The sequence below is a fragment of the Sapajus apella genome, unplaced genomic scaffold (genome assembly GCF_009761245.1).
Source record: "Sapajus apella isolate SASKATOON/1434 unplaced genomic scaffold, GSC_monkey_1.0 scaffold38, whole genome shotgun sequence".
NCBI lineage: Eukaryota > Metazoa > Chordata > Mammalia > Primates > Cebidae > Sapajus > Sapajus apella.
Genome location: NW_022436978.1, coordinates 12,252,727 through 12,271,816, shown reverse-complemented (window position 1 = coordinate 12,271,816; position 19,090 = coordinate 12,252,727). Strand labels below are relative to the sequence as shown.

Sequence of the window (19,090 nt, the reverse complement as noted above, 5' to 3'; positions counted from 1 at the left end):
GAGTCACTTCCTACCACATCTTGTGGATTAAGACTGTGAACTTAACAGAAAGGGGCAGGCATAGTCTTTCTGCAAGCTTTGACATGTTGCTGTAATTTCACTGAATGGAATGTGTACAGAAAATAGAGGACAATGAGATTCAGAATCTGAAGTTGCAGAGCCTTTTGATTGGTCATCATTCCTCTCAAAAATCGTGTGTGTTCTACCATTTGAGGTCCCATGTCTTTTCTTGTTCTTGCTTTGGTGGAAACTGTTGTTAATGTCATGCCATCTCCTTTCTTCTTGAAACTATCTCCCACCTGCATTGTTCCATTACTGGTCAGTTCTTTGATACCTCCTCTCTTTCTCTCTCTCTCTCTTTTTTTTTTTTTTTTTTTTTTAAGACGGAGTTTCTCTGTTGTTACCCAGGCTGGAGTGCAATGGCACGATCTTGGCTTACTGTAACCTCCACCTCCTGGGTTCAGGCAATTCTTCTGCCACAGCCTCCTGAGTAGCTGGGATTACAGGCACGTGCCACCATGCCCAGCTAATTTTTTGTGCATTTAGTAGAGACGGGGTTTCACCATATTGACCAGGATGGTCTTGATCTCTTGACCTTGTGATCCACCCGCTCGGCCTCCCAACTCTCTTTCTCTTTTAACTCTTACCATCGGAATCTTGGCATGACATCAATATCCATATTTCCAACTCTGGCCACTGTTCTGTTGAGTATCAGACTCACATTTCCAAGTAGGTGTTTCCACAGAGAATTCCCCCAAACACCATAAATTTCCTATGCTTGAAACCAAATTCATCCTTTTTTCCTCACCTCCTAAAATCCTTTGAACAGTTTAACTACTTGGGAATTAAGCTACCTATCTTGTCAGCAATATAAAGGCTGACTGACATATTACATCATTCAATTTTTTGTCCTTTTTTTAAAAAATTTTAATCTAATGGAAATGACTAATCTAATGGAAAACTCCTTTCTTGTAGGAGACAAGGAGAAGGCCTTAGGATCTACTGGGGGAGTCCGGAGGAGCAGTCCCTACTGTCCCGCTGGAACCCATGGTCCACCGAAGTTCCTTATGCTACTTTCACTGAGCACCCTATGAAATACACCAGTGAGAAATTCCTTGAAATTTGCAAGGTAGGAGGCATCTCAAGTATGACTGTTAGATTAGCTTTGTTGGTGGAGCTATGTGCATCTAGAGACACGTACTCCTAAACAAAAAATAAATAAAACAAAATGCAACCAGCTGTTTATATAGAAAAAAACGTTAATAGGTTTATAGAACTTTTTAGTAAAGAATCAAGCCGTTTTTATGTGTAAATATACATTATATTTGTATATAACATGCTGCTTTCCCCTGGCTAATTGCCTGCCTTGCCTACAGGGTGTATACACCTTCCCACATATAATCACATTCTAATCATTTTATTCAGGGAAATGTGGAATAGTGTAAAACACAGTCAGATGTGGCTCTATGGTCACGCTTGATTAAGTCACTTCTCTTTCTGAGCCTTGGTAGTCTCACCTCTCAAATGAAGATAATGAGCACTGCCTTTCCTCCCAACCTCACAGGACCATTGGAAGGTTAAATGGAATGATGTGTGTATAAATACTCCATGAGGTGTAAAGCTATTCAGAATACCTCTGCTTTAAATTTCATCTCATCAAGCAGATTTTGGACTCATTTCTAAAGGGACCAGTCTTCTATTATTCTCTCACCTCCCGCAGGTGTCTTAAGCAGTACTGGGTCATTCTAAGTCATCAAGAAGTAAAACAGTTGAAGCTGAAATGTAGTGAAAGATCAAACTTTATATTTTCAATAAAACCAAATATACACATGAGTATGCTTATAGAACTAGAAATTCTTACCTTCTTTGTCCTTTTTATGTTTACTTTTATATTATGTCATTACATTTATGTCAGTATTTCAGAATATTACAATTCTTTATTCGCTATAAATTCAAAATTTAGCAATCTGCATCTGAAGACTTTCTGTGGTTGATGGCATATATTACATTTCTTGCATTAAACACACTTATATATATATGTATGTGTGTGAAAATATTTTGAATTCATACATCCTGGGGATTTTAAAAAGAATTTGAGGCAACACACATTTGATTACCGGCTAGATGGAGTCTTCATTCCCCCCCTAATATATAGATGAAATCACCTTGAATTACATTATTCTCCCATGAAAAGTCAATGTTCCTCTCAAGAATTATGCAAATGTCCTCATGGGTTTTGAGTGTCATGGTTTCTCTTGGGCTCCACGCTGTTATTGACACTAAAATAGCTTGGTATATGGATCATGTTGCCCCTCCTTATGAAACACTCCTGTTTCACAGTTTCTCAACCCAAGCATCAACATCAGCCTCTAGCCTGACTCTTTACCACTGAAAGTCAACAAAACAAAGAAAATAAGAACCAATAAGAACAACCTAACACCTCCCTGAAGGCAAGAATATGAGAATAGACTCACTGAGGGCTTCAGGGAAGTAGAGCAGGAGTTTACATCATGGCTCTTGACCCAAACTTCAAATGTAATATCAGACGTCTCTGTTTCTAGAAGTTCTTAATAATAACACATTGTTCCTTAATCTTCAAACTCTGTTTCAAAAATTATTATTAACAATGCAGAACACTTTGTTTCTTTTTTAAAACATCTGTTAAACTAAGTTAAAGAGCATAATAACCTGTTTTCCCAAAGACATTTCCCTGCTTTAAACGACATCTGGTTCCACCAGATACATATTAAAATTATATGTATTTTTGAATTAATAGTAATCGTACTTTATTGTAAATCAAAATAAATATTAACTGCCTTAGTTGGTACATCCATTATTTCCTGGGCCAAGTCTCCTCTTATCCCTCATACCTGGTGCATTAGAGACTTATTCCCTGAATGCCCTTTACAGGAAGAAGTGCAGCATGAGAAATTAAAGAACAAGTTCTATAAACTGCAGAGAAGTAACACTGTTACATTCTAACTTCTGATTGTGTTTTATCTTAGTCTGCTGTATATAACTACAATCAAACAATGCAAAAACAAGATGAAAAGTAAAATATCGAAGAGAGATGGAATATTATTTTCCAAATACCCACAAATGGAGTTAGTAGACTAGAGCATTGGATTTTGCTCTAGCCTTCCCAGTAGCAAAGGCTGAATCGGGAATTGATGGCAGCTCTTCCTGGATGGAAGTAAGAATAGCAGGTGTGAAGCACATGCACACACATGAGCATGATAGATGGTTAGCTGGTTGACTTTTAGCCTATGAAACCACTTCCTGGATCTGTTAAGTGTATTTTCTTTAAGGCTTTTCTCCCTAATTTATTATTCTAAAGTTTTTTTTTTCCTGTAGCAATAGTCTGGCACTTTCATTTGTCAAGCCATTTCTTATTCAAAGGCCACCCAAAGTCCCGGCTCTCTAGGAAAACAAATGATTCCATCTGGAATGTGAAATGAGGAGTACTTTGATCCAGGTTTTTGAGTCTTAGTTTCTCTTTTGTTGCTGGTTTTTATGTCACAATATTATTTGTGTTTAAGACATTTTCCAAGATTGGCTTTGATTAAGACCCAGTTATATTAATGTAAAAGAATAAATAAGAAGAAAGATAATTTGGGGGATCTAGAATCCTTTTTATGTGAGTATTTTGGCAAAAACATGAGATTTTAAAAGGGTTTAATAAACTGGTTTTTCCATCTCTTTAATGAATGAAATAGGAAAAAAGTAGAATATGGGGAAAATGCATCACTAAATCACATACCTGAAGCAATTTAATCCAGTTTAAGAAAACTACTGTAGCACGGGGAGGGAATAACGTAGAGTAGAGTTATACAGTCAAAATTTTCACATTTTCAAATTATTTACAATCGAATGGAACAAATTATTATTTTAAAATACATGAAAATATTCAAACTTATTCTTAACCAGAGTCGTTTCTTCTACCATATCTAGAATCTCTTCATTCAAGAGATTTTTCTAATGCCAATACAGTGCAGGCAGTATTATTATTGCTGAGCATATAAACAGAAATGAGACAAGGTTCTTGCCTTGTGGAAGGCAGTGCTTAACATAGGAGGCAGATGAAAATGCAAATATTTTTAAGAGTTCTAATTAACTGAAACTGAAGTTTGGATCAAGCAAAAAGGAGGAGTGGAGTCATGTGGAAGTACACAGAAGGTTCTTAGATAAAGTGTAATTTGGGTTAATTGGAGTTTAATCTTACATAGCCCTCACTAGGGTGATAACGGCTTAGATAATAGATATAAGAGCCTAAACTAAGTTAGGAGCAGTAGGAAGGGAAAGAAGAGGAGGAGATTTTGAGATACTCAAGAGAGGGAATTAATGGAAGCAAGTAACTGACAGGATTTTGAAGATGATGAAGAAGTCACAGATGAAACGTTTTCAGGCGTCGGTAGACGGTGATTCCATTCATTTGACTGACAAAAACTGGAAAAAGTAGGTTTGGGGATTCAGTTTATGACACGTTGAGTTTGAAACACGTTGAGTTTCTATAGAACTTGGGGTAGAGTTGGTTGTCAGGCAGTTAGACATTTAGGTCTGAAGCTCAGTAGAGTAGAACCGACAATATAGGTTTCAGATTGTACAACACGGGGCCAAAGCTGAGCAGCCATGGGTCAGGAAGGTACCCAAAGAAAGAACTTTAATGGACATAATAGCATTCAAATTCAAATTCATACTGTGTCTAAGTCTGTTTACATTTATCGATGAAATTGCTGTAAAGTTTATACAATGCTATGTCAAAATACACTGTTTCCATCTCACTAACTCTATACCACTTCTACATCTGGCAAATATGTTGGTCTAATGGCCTCTTCCCAGACAGTCTTGCTTATCTCCCTGCTTCACCAAACTGTCCCAGTCTGTTCATGTCCATATGTTGTGTTACTAATATAAAACAATTGTGAAAATATAAAATAAAATAGCTTTTTGGCACTGCTTTGAATATTATGAGACATAAAAAATAGTACTATTATATGATTGTACTTAATATCTATTGATTACAGTTTGAATATATTCATGTAATTCAACTAACAAAACCCCTGTAAGAAAAGGGTATGTATCTTTGTTTTAAAAATAAGAACACTTGAGCCATGAGTGGTGGTGGCCTATGTTTGTAATCCCAGTGACTCAGGAGGCTAAGGTGGGAGGATTGCTTAAGGCCAGAAGTTCAAGACCAGCCTAGGCAACATAGTAAGACCATGTCTCTTAAAAAAATTTAATAAAGTAACTTATTTTATTAAATTTTAAGACATGGTGGCATGTACCTGTATTCCCATTCCAGTTACCTATAATCCCAGCTACTTGGAAGGCTGAAGCAGGAGGACTGCTTAAGCCCAGGAGTTCGAGTTTGCAGTGCAAGTCTGCAGTGAGCTATGATTATAGCACTGCACTCCAGCCTCAGTGACAGAGCAAGATTTTGAGGACACTTAATCAGGGGGATTAAGTGACTGAGGTCATACGATAATAGCTCTATGGAACACCCAGCTTCCTAATACTCAGGAAAATGGGTATAAGGCTGAAAGAATCGTGTGTGTGTGTGTGTGTGTGTGTGTGTGTGTGTGTGTGAGAGAGAGAGAGAGAGAGAGAGAGACAGAGAGGGATAGAGAGAGAGACACTGTGTATGTACATTCATATTAATTGATATGATATGGTGTAATATTGTATCTCACAACCTGGCTCAATTATCCTCAATGACTTCATCCACTTTGTATTTGCAACTTGTATCCTTACTGTTTCCTTTTTAACCATGACTTTGCTGGGTTCCGGGAGTATGTGGAGCATACTGCTGGGAGGGACTAATACTAAATCCAGATGAATAGCAGTGAAGGCATTATGCATGCTCTGCAATCGTAATAATCTACAGACCAACCATTCTTCCTCTTTCCTGTAGTTTTGTCCATCTTTTCAAGGGGTTCATGAAAATGAACCAGTGTTTTAGCAATCCGATATAACTTTGTATTCTTAGCCCTTTGTTTGCCTTTTGTATCCATTCAACAAACAGTCACTGAGTACCTACTCGGCAGTGATGACTACGTGATGAGCAATGTTCTGGATTACCAAGAAGAATAAAACTGATTTCGCCCTACAGATACTTAGGGCGTAGAGGGAGGAGGCAGGAATGGCTTTCATAGATGATAATTTAAAGTGTTTAGATTGTAAATAGGGAGATTCACAGGGCGTTATAGGAGCCCAAAAGTGGGAAGAGATAAGCCCAAAAGTTAACAAGTGTGATAACATTTGATATGAAACTTAAGGTATGGGTGATTGAAGCATCAAACGAGGTGGGAAAAGACATTTTAAGTAGAAGAAACATGCTTAAAAGCTGCAAACTACAAAATGTATACAAAGTGTTCTTGGATAAAGACTAAATCAGTTTAGCTAAAGTTAAAGAGCACTATGTATGTGTGCGTATGTGTGCATATTTGCATGTGTTCAGAGAGAAGGGCTGGGGATGGGATAGGGTGAAGATGGAAATTACAATGGGTAGAAGCCTCTCTTGTGTAAGAAGAAAGAAGCCACTGACTCTTCTTTGTTTTTTGTTTTTGTTTTGTTTTTTTTTTTTTAGAGACGGAGTTTTGCTCTTGTTACCCAGGCTGGAGTGCAATGGCGAGATCTCGGCTCACCGCAACCTCCACCTCCTGGGTTCAGGCAATTCTCCTGCCTCAGCCTCCTGAGTAGCTGGGATTACAGGCACGCACCACCATGCCCAGCTAATTTTTTGTATTTTTAGTAGAGACGGGGTTTCACCATGTTGACCAGGATGGTCTCGATCTCTTGACCTTGTGATCCACCCGCCTCGGCCTCCCAAAGTGCTGGGATTACAAGCGTGAGCCACCGCGCCCGGCGACTCTTCTTATTTCTATGTACACACTTGAATTTATAGTCACAGGGTCTCTATAAGGATAATCCCAGGCAAAATGTGCAAGGATGATATATATAGTCTGTCCAGCAATGTGACTTCTCAAGTGATTACAAGTACTGGGTATTAGACGGGCTTGCTCTCTATGACAGGAGGCTTCCTTCCAGATATAGGGAGGCTAAAACCTGTAGCCTGCAGGCTTGGAAAACCAGCTCAGCTGAGGAATGTGGGCCTACAGGCGTGAAACCTGGTCTCTTTACTCAGTGTAAACAGGAAGCAAGTGATGGTTGTAATAAAGAAAACTGATACCCTAGGCAATGAACTGTTGGCAGACTGCACCTAAAGCAAACCTGTGGACCAGGCACTTAGCTGGTAAATAATTGGTGGAAAGTCAAGAATAATACTGTATGCCCCCAGCCCCCACCAGGCACACTGCTATACTTTGTCCTAACCAACACACAGCCCCTGCGTAACTGGAGTTGTTAAAATCTGGTCCTCTGTATTTGGGACTGAAATAAAAGAGATAGCCAGAGGTGGGTGCATACAAGCTTTTAGAGAAAAGTATGTGGCTGGTGGCATTCATATCAGATGACAAGCATTCCTGGCACATAGATTTAGTTCAGGTGCTTGAAATGCTCAGGAGCCAGCTCAGGAACTTGGCCTTTTGTCTGCCTCTCCTTCAATGCACTGCTTGTCACCCTGCTTGTCTGTCTGTAACCATGCCCACCCCTGGCTTTAAAGGGGCTCCTAGAAATGACTAGAAATGAAGGGCATCTGACTCCAGTGAAATGCCAAGTTCATTGAGTATGAAATAGTACCAACTTTTACTTTCTAGCACTTTGATTTTGAGGCCACAGAGGATTCTCATGAAATGAAGTTTATGATGAAGCCTGAGGAAGCATTCAATAATCCAACTGGACAAGATTTATTGATCTATGAAAAGGCATTCTGATAATCCAGAGTGTTGCAATAGAATTGTTGAGATGAATTATACTTTGATTTTTAAGAGCTCATGGTTTGATAATGGTGATGAGGATGAGGTCAGTGATGATTAAACAGTTAATATTTATTGATTACTGGCAACAAGATTCCTTTATGGCCTTTGCAATGTAACTCCAAATTTCAGGCTCGTCTCATTCTGCTTTCCTAACCCTTTATATAATGCATGAGCACACAGGTGCATGTGTCTGCACACCTCCATTCACAGTTTGCATACAAGCTATATTTCACTTAATCTTTAACACTACCTGATAAGTTTGATGCTATTAACATTCTTATTTTATGGCAAAGGAACTATAAAATCAAGAGAGGTTAGATAACTTGCCCAAAATCACACAGCTAGTGAGTACCACAGATCTAACTTAAGACCAGCTTCGCCTGCTCCTGCATTTCCTTTAGTTCAGTGGTTTTCAAGAGAGGGTGATTTTGCCCATGGGGGACATTTGACGATGTCCCAGTGTCCCAATGAGACATTATTGGTTGTTACATCTGGGGTGGAAGCCTCTCTGGTATCTGGTGGGTGGAGGATAGAGAGGCTGTTTAACATCCTTATGTGCAGAAGACATTCTCCCCCATAGCAAAAAGTTGTCTGACCTAAAGGAGCAATAGTCCCAAGGTGGAGAAACTTTGGTTTAGCTGTACAGACAGCCACATTTTTGACCCTACTTCATAAAAAATCAGATGAAATATTGGGTGGAGGTATAGGTCAAGGTAAAACATAATAGAAAAAAAGGTTAATATTTCCCTTGAGTATGTGGGAAGGCATTGCGGAAGATGTAAGATTTAAGCTTGGTTTTGAGAGATGTGTTGGAGAGTGGGTGCTATAGATCCTTTTGGATTAAATCATTGATTGCCAGAGCTAAAGATTCCTAGGCAAGCGATTGTCATTTAAAAAGAAGCCTTTTGGAAATAAAATTTTACTTGGAACTCAAATATATAAAACTGATGATAAAAATAGAGCAGCTCTGATTGATTTGATTGAAGGGACTAGAACAAATTACCTGCTTGGCTTTTGTTTTTTTGTTGACAACTTTTCCTCAAACCCTCAGGTACCTGTTGCCCCAACATGATTTACAATAGAGTTTCTTTTCAAAAGAATTTAGGTTTGGATGATAAATTACATGTAGTCACCCAATCTATGAAGAGATCTACTGTCCTAAGGAACATGGTTTAAAAATTAATGAGTGTAATATTTTCTCTTTGGCAAATGAGGAACAGGAATCCTTCCCTACATAGCAGAATTTTAAAACTGAATCTTCTAAAAATTAGGATTTTATAATCCTGCTCATAACAGAGAGGACTTCAGGAGCTAAATCAGGAGACCTGCGTCCAACCCCTTGCTCAATCATTTACTAGTTCTTTGGTATTGGACAGATCCCTGTAACCTTTAGAACCTCAGTTTACCTATCAAATCCCTTCTACATTGCCCGCAATGCCTAGTATCTTATCCAACAAGAGTTTCCTGAATTTGTTAATTCCTTCTCTCTCTCCCATACCCTATCATGTTTAGGCTATTAACTTCACTTTATGAATATCATTCTTGACTTCTGGGTCTGTGATTATTATTATAGAAAATTTATAGACATGGACTTTTTATCTGTACATTTCTTCATGGTCCTATCTTCTATATCTAGCTGCCTATTGAAAATCTCTGAGAGGATTCCTTGTGAGGTAGCTCAAACCACATGTCTGCAGCAAAATCCTCCATCCCTATATCTTACCATTTCCAATCTGTGCCTCTCCTAGGCTTTCTCAATTCAATAATAATATCACTATCTACCCAGTTGCTCAGGCCAAAGATTTGGGTGTCATTTTTAATCCTTCTCTTGTCTTCATCCCTAAATTCAATCATACCAGTAAATTCCTTGGCTGTACCCCACCACCCCCAAAGAGCCTAATTTAGCCATTTCTCATGGTCTCCACTGCTGCACTGTCCAAGCCACCATCATATCTTGCCTGGACTCCTGAAGTGAATTCCAAACTCGTCTTGTCTTCCTGCTTCCATTCTTAACCCTAACAGCATTCCATTTTAGACTCCACGTAGCAGCTAGGATTATTACCATTTTTAAAATAAAACCTATACAACTTTAAACTCCTTCTTAAAATCACATCAATACAAAGCCCTTAATATGGCTCCAAAGACTCTTCATACCTAGTGCTCCATCCTCTTTCCTTTGAGCCCTAGACTTCTGTCTAACAGGCCTTTTCTGTGTTCCTTGAAGACGCTAAATTCATGCCTCCCTTACAGCTTTTGCTGGTGCTGTGTTTTCTACTTGGAATTCCTTCTTCATATAGCTAGCTCTTTTTTATTATGTGGGTCTCAGTTCAAGTTTTTCCTCCTCAGAAAGACTTGCCATGAATACAGTATGTGAAGTATCTCTAACTTTCATTACTTTTTAGCCCTTTCCCACATTTTATTTTCCTTCCAGACTTTATCACCATCAAAATTTTTCTTAATACGTTTTGTCTGCAATCATGAGAATATAAGCTCCATGACAGCAGGGTTTTTTTTTTTTTTTGCCTATCTGTTCACTGCACTTAAAATGTTCCTGGAATGTGTTGTAGGTGGTTTATTAATATTTCTTAGGTAACTTCAGGTGCCGTTTTATCTATTAGAGACAAAGAGAGTTAGTTGGAAATGATTTGTATACAAACAAAAAACTTAAAGCAGCTAAAACCAAAATGGATGGTAAACAAACTGAAAAATCACATATTATTTCTGACTCTAAGAAGCAAAATTGGGCCTGATGAAAGTTAGTCTTAACTGAGTTAAGCACAGTTTTGTTTTTTTTTTTCAGACAGAGTCTCGCTCTGTCGCCAGGCTGGAGTGCAGTGGCACGATGTCGGCTCACTGCAACCTCCACCTCCTGGGTTCAAGCAATTCTCCTGCCTCAGCTTCCCGAGTAGCTGGGACTGCAGGTGCACACCACCACACTCAGCTAATTTTTGTATTTTTAGTAGAGACGGGGTTTCACCATGTTGGCCAGGATGGTCTTGATCTCTTGACCTTGTGATCCACCTGCCTCAGCCTCCCAAAGTGCTGGGATTACAGGGGTGAACCACAGCACCCAACCAAGCACAGTTATTAATTGTATTAACTTAATAGAGTTAAACTTAATCAGTTGTGTTTAAGAAGTAAGACTGCAGCCCCAGGAGAGAAGTCAACTTTGGTGAAGACTGGTTGGGGAAGTGAGTATATGTCTCAACGTAATCTGCAATAACTAACTGTGTGCTTTTTCTCTCCTTCAGTTATCTGGGTTTGTGTCTAAGCTTGTTCCAGCTATCCAGAATGACCACAAGAATTCAATTGGATCTGGAAGAGGAAAGAAACTGATGGTGTTAACCGAACCCATTTTGATTGAGACCTACACAGGGCTGATGTCATTCATTGGAAACCGCAACAAACTTGGCTATTCCCTCGCCCGTGGGAGTATTGGTTTTTGAGAGTCTTTTTGGTACCATAAGCATATTATCCATAGATACGTCACTTGGAAAATTCCATTATCACCCACCCTATTTTTGGACTGAAACAATTAATTACTTTTAAATAATACTTCATGATTTTGAATATTTAGTATTTCAGGAAATTTAAAAGCTTGATTGGACTGATAGATACACACTTTAGACCTCGTACAAGAATAACCAAATTTCCTTAAAACTAGAACATAAATGCTGCTGAGACTATCAAATATTGTTATCAAATGAGTGCCTGATCATTGCACAGGAAAGAAGACTCTTTAGGTCTTGTTACTTCAGCTCTTTAAGTATAGGCATCTTTTTTTTAAAGGTCTTGGTCTTTAGCCCTCTTATCCTGGTTTATTCTCTCATTGGGTTCTCACTGTCTCTAGATTTTTAGCTACGACTTTATAAGGAAGTCTTCCAAATTTATATTCCCATTCCCAATATTTATTCCAATATTCAGCTTTGCATTTCTGTCTGCCAATCATCTACATATCAGTGTTCCAGTGGCCTCTTACATTGAGCATCATCAAAATCCTGGATTTCTCTGTAGCATTTATGTGGTCTCAGGTATCCATACCTGAATTCTGTCAATTTTGATTTCTCTACATTCCTTACCAATTATATCCTATATACTATCACATCTCTATATGGCTTAGCATTTTATTCCAGTGCCAAGATGTCAAACTTGAAGCTCATTCTTTTTTAAAATTGCTCACATATTTCTCCTTACCGTTCTTACAGCTTTATTATTAGATCAGGTTTTTAATTCTACTCATCCGATTACTAACACAGTCTGTTAAATGGAATCCTTACTCCAAGACTGTTTCAATCTATCCTGCACTTGGTTTCTACCTCATTTACTTTTGCCGTCTTCTGTTCAAATACATTTTTAATAGCAGATCCTTTTCTTCTTGTGAAATCTTTTGCAGAAGCAGAATATACAAAGCAGATAAAAGTAGGATCACTATGGTTGGAATGAGGGTGAGAATGCCACAGCCATCTTTCTTTGTAGGCCTCAGAGGTGCTGTATATGGAATGCCCATGGACTGCAGAGGGTTGTGAAGACCTTGTTTTCAAAAACACTGTCCTAACCCACTCTATTCTCCTTGCTCTTTTCCCTCTTATTTCCTCTTTGTTTCTTCTTGACTTAGATCTCATTTTCAACAACCCAGGAAATTACCTCATATTTTTGCATCTCTCAAGTTTCTTTTCTTTTTTTATTTAGAATCTTATTTTATTTCCATTTATTTAGAATAAAAAACTTTGAATGTTGACTACATACACATTGCTACAAAAGCTATTTTGCCTTTCCCAAGACTCGCATTGGACACCTCTTGGTTGATATTTAGGTTGAAGATTCCAGCTAACTTTTTTGGGGGGGCTTTTGTGAATTTTAATGTTTTTTCTTTGAAAAGCTTGCTTCCTCAATTTTGAAGATTTGTCCTCTGATATATTTATAAACATCAGTTTGATGCAGGCATTTAAATTCCAAACCTTGAATAACCCTCATTTTATTTTGTCTTTGTTTACTTCCATTAATATTTTTTCTTTCCCTTTCTTCTGCCTTTATAGCACCCACTTTTTCTTCCCCCCATGATTGCAAATATTGTTATAGTCCCCAAGGCAGGGAACTTCTATTCAGACTCTAAAAGGAAATGTTGAAATCCATAGCTGTCCTGTCAACAGTAGTGGAATGAAAAGTCGTTGTATTGTTTTGGCACTGGTTCTGAAGCAGGCATAATTGGCAAATTATTATAATACTGCTGCCCGAAAATCCCCATTTGCCTCAAGATAGTGGCATTTATTGGCAGAAGCCTCTGAAATGTCCAACACATTCTTTTGAGTTACCATTTAAGGATCAGCCAGACAATCGACTTCTCTCTGCACATTTGTTCCCTTTGTAACCTAAGCCAGACTGTTCCCAAGTGACCTTCTAAAGGACACAGTGCACCATCATCAATGGAAACAATTCAGAAAGAAGGACAGGAGGGAGATGGTTCTTAGTTTTGAGAGCCAGTCTGTAACAATAGGATAAGCATTGAATGGAAGCAAAGCTGTTTTGCATAAAGAGTGAATTCAGAGATGACATGAGAGTCTTTGTGAATTCCCTTCACGTTTCATAAAAACTATCATAGATAGGATATCCCATGAATTGATAAATGGGATCTAGAAAGCAATATTATGACCAAAGGGTGAGAAGATTCAGGAATTTGGATAGCAGTTCAAGATAAGAAAGAACCTCTTACAGCTGTAAATTTTCAATGGTGGAATGGGTTCTTTAAACAGTGAGCCCATCACTTGACATGTTTAAGGAAAGACTAAAGTAGCTGTTGTGAGAGAAATTGTTCCATGATATCATTTGGAAAAATGGTTGACATAAGCTCTTAAGGTCAGTGACCCTAGGATTTTCCAAAAAAATTGTTGCTAGTAATTAGTGAATTAGACCCATTTTTTTCTTAAGAAAGAATTGGATCAATCAAGGGAGACCCTGAAAAATTTCCATGATTTTCTTAAGGTTTAATTTCTTCAGCTGCAACTGGAGACAATTATATTACTTTTGCTTATTTCATCTTGTGAGGATTCAGTGAAATGAGGTGAAATTCTTGTATTGAATAGAAAGCTTTGAGTATTTGCCTAGAGAGTGATGAGACTTTTGCAGCAGAAGGTGGGAAAACATCCAAGGGAACTAAATTTCCTCCAGAAATTGTTTCTTCACTCCCATGGACCTACTGACTATGGTTTTCTTATTTTGCACTTGGTGTTCTTACTTGGACTTGTCCTTAAGCTCAACAGGGGGTCACAAACCGGGGGACCTATACGTACGCTTGGAATTTTTATCAGGCTATCATCTGAACTTACCAGTACAGTTTTGCAAATGGCATCATGAGTTTGTTTGGTAATAGGTTTAGACACAAGATACATCAGGTACAGTACAAAGCATTTCGTAACCAAAATGTCATGGTTGGAGGTCTTCATTATTTGATCTTTATCTCATTCAGCGATTTCCACTTGAAAAATCTCTGATAAGCTTTGTTTCAGAAACTGCTTGAACAGCTCCATTGACAAATGCCTCACAGTCTGCTGATACATCTTAGGCAGTTCTGAGGGTGAGAGAGTTCAGAGCAGATCGATTTTTTTTTTTTGACACAACAGGAGGAGTTTTAAACGATTACCGGGACTCACTCCTCACTGAGTGCTCAGTGGTCAATTGGGCCTTTTTGGAGACCTAACCTTTGGTTGTTGGTAATCTAAGGCAGAAAAGAGAAACTCATTTATAAGTTGGCTACTTTTGAATCATTCACCTTGAGGTCCATTTTTTACTCATCCTTTGTTGAAACACTCTTAGGAAGCCAATTTATAGAGTCCTGGTGATAAGAATGCAGAAAAACCATGTAAATTCAGCGCTTTTATTTTGCAGAACATGAAACAAGGGCCTAGAACCTGGAAAGAAATTTCTCAAAAAGTAGATGGTGAATTATTGGAAATACTGAGATTAGACTAAATTTTCCAATTTCTTTTCCTACCCACTGCTCTTTGCAATATATTATCTGTATTCCCTGGGAAAGACACGCCGTCTGAATGGATGTATCATACTTGTTGAGATCGTTTTGAAGTGAGGAAACAATAGGGCACAGTTGTTTCGGAGGAATTTCTAGAAATTGCCTTCATTTTCTTAAAGGCTAAGGACACTCATAGAACTCCCTCATTTCCTATCTGATAAAAAGGCCCAAACAAAGCCGCGGAAGCTAGCAGAGCCAGCAGATATTTTGTAAGGCAGCTTACCTCTGCTGGCACTCTGTAGGGCAGGAGAGGGGAGGGCAAAAGTATTAAATTTAGGCTTAAAAGCTCCTCAGAAATTCTTTACACACAAGAGACCAAGTTGGAGAAAAGAAGATGACTTGTGCCAAGGGGAAGAAAGAGAGAGACTAATGCCTGTGGTTTTCAAAGGTTAACGACAACATAAAAAAGCCAAGGTATTTGCACAGGGATGAATGCTCATTGGCTCTTGGCCAACAATTATACAAGGGCTTGTGCCCACATCCTGTAGCTGTGGTTTAGGGACGCTGCTCATGAGTGACTTCTTATGCTTAGTGGCAGGAAACTTTAGTCACTGATGTGTAAATTCACCTTTGGTCTGCACCTCCCACAACGTGCTCCGAAAGCAGTTAGGGGACTAGGCCTCTTGATTTCCTTGTAGATACCAGTTCCCCAGAGGCTAAGGAAAAACTCTGTTTGAGGCCTTGGAGTTACAGAGAGTCGATCGATACTTGTCTTATTCTACCTGATGTGACAACTGCTTGGGATAATTCTGTATCCACAAAAAGGAATTATGATATCTTCTGCTAAACCCTCTCTTTAGCCTCAAAGCCGAAGACAAAAAAAAAAAAATGAGCCATATTTCATTGCAGGCCCACAGCCAATGTGAAATATGAGGAATGAAGTCAGGACACTGATTCTCAACCTAGGTCTTGTATCTCATGTGCTGTTTTACACTCAATTTTTAAAAGTTCTTAGTAAACATCTCAGTCCCCTTTTCAGTGAAGCCAAATGGAATTTGCAAGCCCAGTTTAATTAACTCCTGTATTTTTAAGGGAGATATGACAGATCGTGACATATGATGGATGTGTAGAGATCAAGATTTGTGAATCGCCAACTTGTCTGTCGTGGCCTGCCCACAGTGCTTGCCCCATGCATCTCAGAAATTCCTTTTCCTTTCTTTTATATTGCCTGCTCACTCTTCATGGATTCTAAGATTCGAAGGGACCTTACAGGTCAGGTCGTTTAACATCCTTTGTTTGAGGTTGCAGGAATGCCTTCAACCAAAACAGGCACAGCAGATGGAAAATTAGCTTCTGTGTGAACATTCCAAGAGCACAGAACTTCTTGTTTCTAAAGCAGTTAATTCCTCTACTGAGCAACTACCAGTAGAAGGTTTTACTGAACATTGCACCTAAACCTTTCTCCTTGGAAATGTATAGATTTGTTACTGGATCTTCCTGTGAAGATATCCGAAATAAATCAGTTTCCTAGTTCACATGCTCACACTTCAAATAAAGACAGGTGCTCTCCCAAACCACTAATGATAGTGGTTTTATTTTGTATTTAGAGATGAAACTCCAGTTACTACAATCGTTTTAAAATATGATGCATTATCCAGAGTCCTTATCGAGCTTGTCTCTTGCTTGTGGGCTATTCTCTTTGGTTAACACTTCTTTTAAAATATTATATTCAACGCATGGCTTGGCAGTTCATATATGGACTAATCAGTGCAAATTAGAATGGAATTTTTATTTGTGATTCTACTGTTATTAATAAAATCCAGGTTTTCTCTATCATGCTATTTGTTCACATGAAATGTATGAATAACTTCATACTATAATATATAACTGTTTTCCTGATTGAGTAAACTCATTCAAGGCACAAATGAGACCACTTTACTGTTTTCTAACTACTTAATTTATCTGTTAATTTATTTTCTAAATTATTTATTTAACACTTTACCCTGTAGATTTTGCCTAAGTCACTGTTAAACTCACTCTTCTCTAGCATCTGGCAAACAACATTGTTTTTAAGTGAGTTTTTTTCTGTCTTCAGTTTAGAGGACAAGGTGGGCATGGTTTTGTGATGGACAGCAGAGCCAAAGCAGTAAACAGAATGGCTTGATCCAGAGAATTCTTTGGAATTAGTTAGCTGATCATGATGTTCCTAGAACAAAAATAGGACAGCCTATTTAAGTCTTATTTAACCTGTAGAAACAGAAGTGATTCGAAGACTGACTTGAAACGGCACCAGCCACTCCAGGATACCACCATCCTGATTAAATTCAAGGATCCCAATTTAATGGTAGCAGTTTCCACTGCCATGCGTGTCCACTGAGAATAGCCACCATGGAACTATTCAAGAATGGTAGGATTTCCTTCATAAATGTATTTCTGGCCTTGGGGTTGAAAGCCTCTTTGGAACTTCTTATGAGCCATAGAGGCTAAGATTTTACATAATAAAACCACTTTAGCATCCTGATCTCACCAAAGTTAGATGCCTTCCTCTGGCATTTCCTCAGTTCATTAATGTATACTTTCTTTAGGTCAATGGTTTAGTTAACAAAGCAAACTATTAGAGCCACTCTTAGTGTCCCAAATACATTGGATCAAGAATCCTGGCCTGGTCCACTCTAATCCATAAATTCTTCATGTTCCAACATTATACCTCTGATCTAATACCCTTGGCATCAGTGCCCATATTTGTTCTTCAGTTGTCTTATTGATATAAGTCAGCAAAATGTTACCATTATTTTGGGATTTATTTTACTAAATCACACTTGTTCACTTACTTTTTAGGAGTCAGATTTGTTTATAAGTTTAGAAACAATGCAGAATGAGAATAAACTATCATACATTTAATCTGATGCTGACTCCAGCTACAGCTATTGATCTACATGTAGTTTTGTTGCTTGAGCCCAGCAATACATTCCTTAGCACCTGGTATGCACGTATTGATCTGGAATTTCTTTTCCTTTTTCTTGTCTTTTCTAACCTATCATTAAGATTATGAGAAGCAGTTTGCTTTCAGCTGGTAGAGACAGCAATATACTCAGGGTTATTATATCAACCTTCTAACCTTATGTCATATTCTAGTCAACAGGGATCTTGATCACCTCTGTTCCACAAAGCATCATGCTGGTCCATTTCATTGATGATATCATGTTGATTAAAGCAGGAAAGCAGGAAGTAGAAACTGTTGTAACACTTGTATAAGACATATACATGGAAACGTATTGCCTCAAATTCTTTTCTTTGTCACCAAAAAGTCACATTAGTTAATTTTGTAGAGGATCAGTGGTCTGGGGCATGTGAATATACACACCCTAAGGTAAATGGTAAACTGCTGCCCTACATGACTAACTTTCTTAGTTAACCCCTTGATACTTAAGGGGGTTCTTTAGATGTGAAGATAACATACAGCTCATTTGGATCTGCTACTTGAATATATTGAGCAAGTAATCCAAAAGGCTGCCAGTATTGAGTAGAGCACAGAATAGGAGAATAATCTGAAACAGGTCCAGGCTACTATGTAATCTGCCTTGCTACTTGGGCTATATACCCCAGCACATTCAAAGGTGCTCAAAGTATCTGTGGCAGAAATTGATGCTGCATGGAAACTTTGTTCAGTCCTTCTTGGTGAATCACTGGGTAATCCTCGGAATTTTAGGCACAGACATGCCATTCTCCCAGACATATATATATGGGAGGATATATGTCATCCTCCCAGACATCATCCTCTCATATACATATATATATATATATATATATATGTAAAACAGCAGTTGGCTTGAGACCGGGCTCCATTAGAAACTTAACACTCTTTGGGAGGCCTAGGCAGGTGGATCACCTGAGGTCAGGAGTTCGAGACCAGCCTGGGCGACATGGCCAAACCCCACCTCTACTAAAAATATAAAAATTAGCTGGGCGTGGTGATGGGCATCTGTAATCCCAGCTACTAGGAAGGCTGAGACAGGAGAATCACTTGAATCTGAAAGGCAGAGGTTGTGGTGAACCTCGATTGCACCATTGTACCCCAAACTGGTGACAGAGCAAGGCTCTGAAGGAAGAAAGGAAGGAAGGAAGGAAGGAAGGAAGGAAGGAAGAAAGAAAGAAAGAAAGAAAGAAAGAAAGAAAGAAAGAAAGAAAGTAAGTTAACACTTGACCATAGGCTATCAAGTTTCCATGCAGCCTAAACACGTACTAGATG

At 38.5% G+C, this 19,090-nt stretch overlaps 1 protein-coding gene across 1 annotated transcript in view; it reads left to right on the top strand.

Annotated features, from left to right (window-relative positions):
- TPRG1 (tumor protein p63 regulated 1) overlaps positions 1-15,806 on the top strand; it is a 146,959-nt gene extending 131,153 nt beyond the window's left edge. The window contains exons 5-6 of the mRNA XM_032298274.1: positions 976-1,129; positions 11,129-15,806. Of these exons, the coding sequence (XP_032154165.1) occupies positions 976-1,129; positions 11,129-11,323 (349 nt within the window). The 3' untranslated portion in view covers positions 11,324-15,806. The remainder of the gene's footprint in view (positions 1-975; positions 1,130-11,128) is intronic.
- The last annotated feature ends 3,284 nt before the right edge of the window (positions 15,807-19,090 follow it).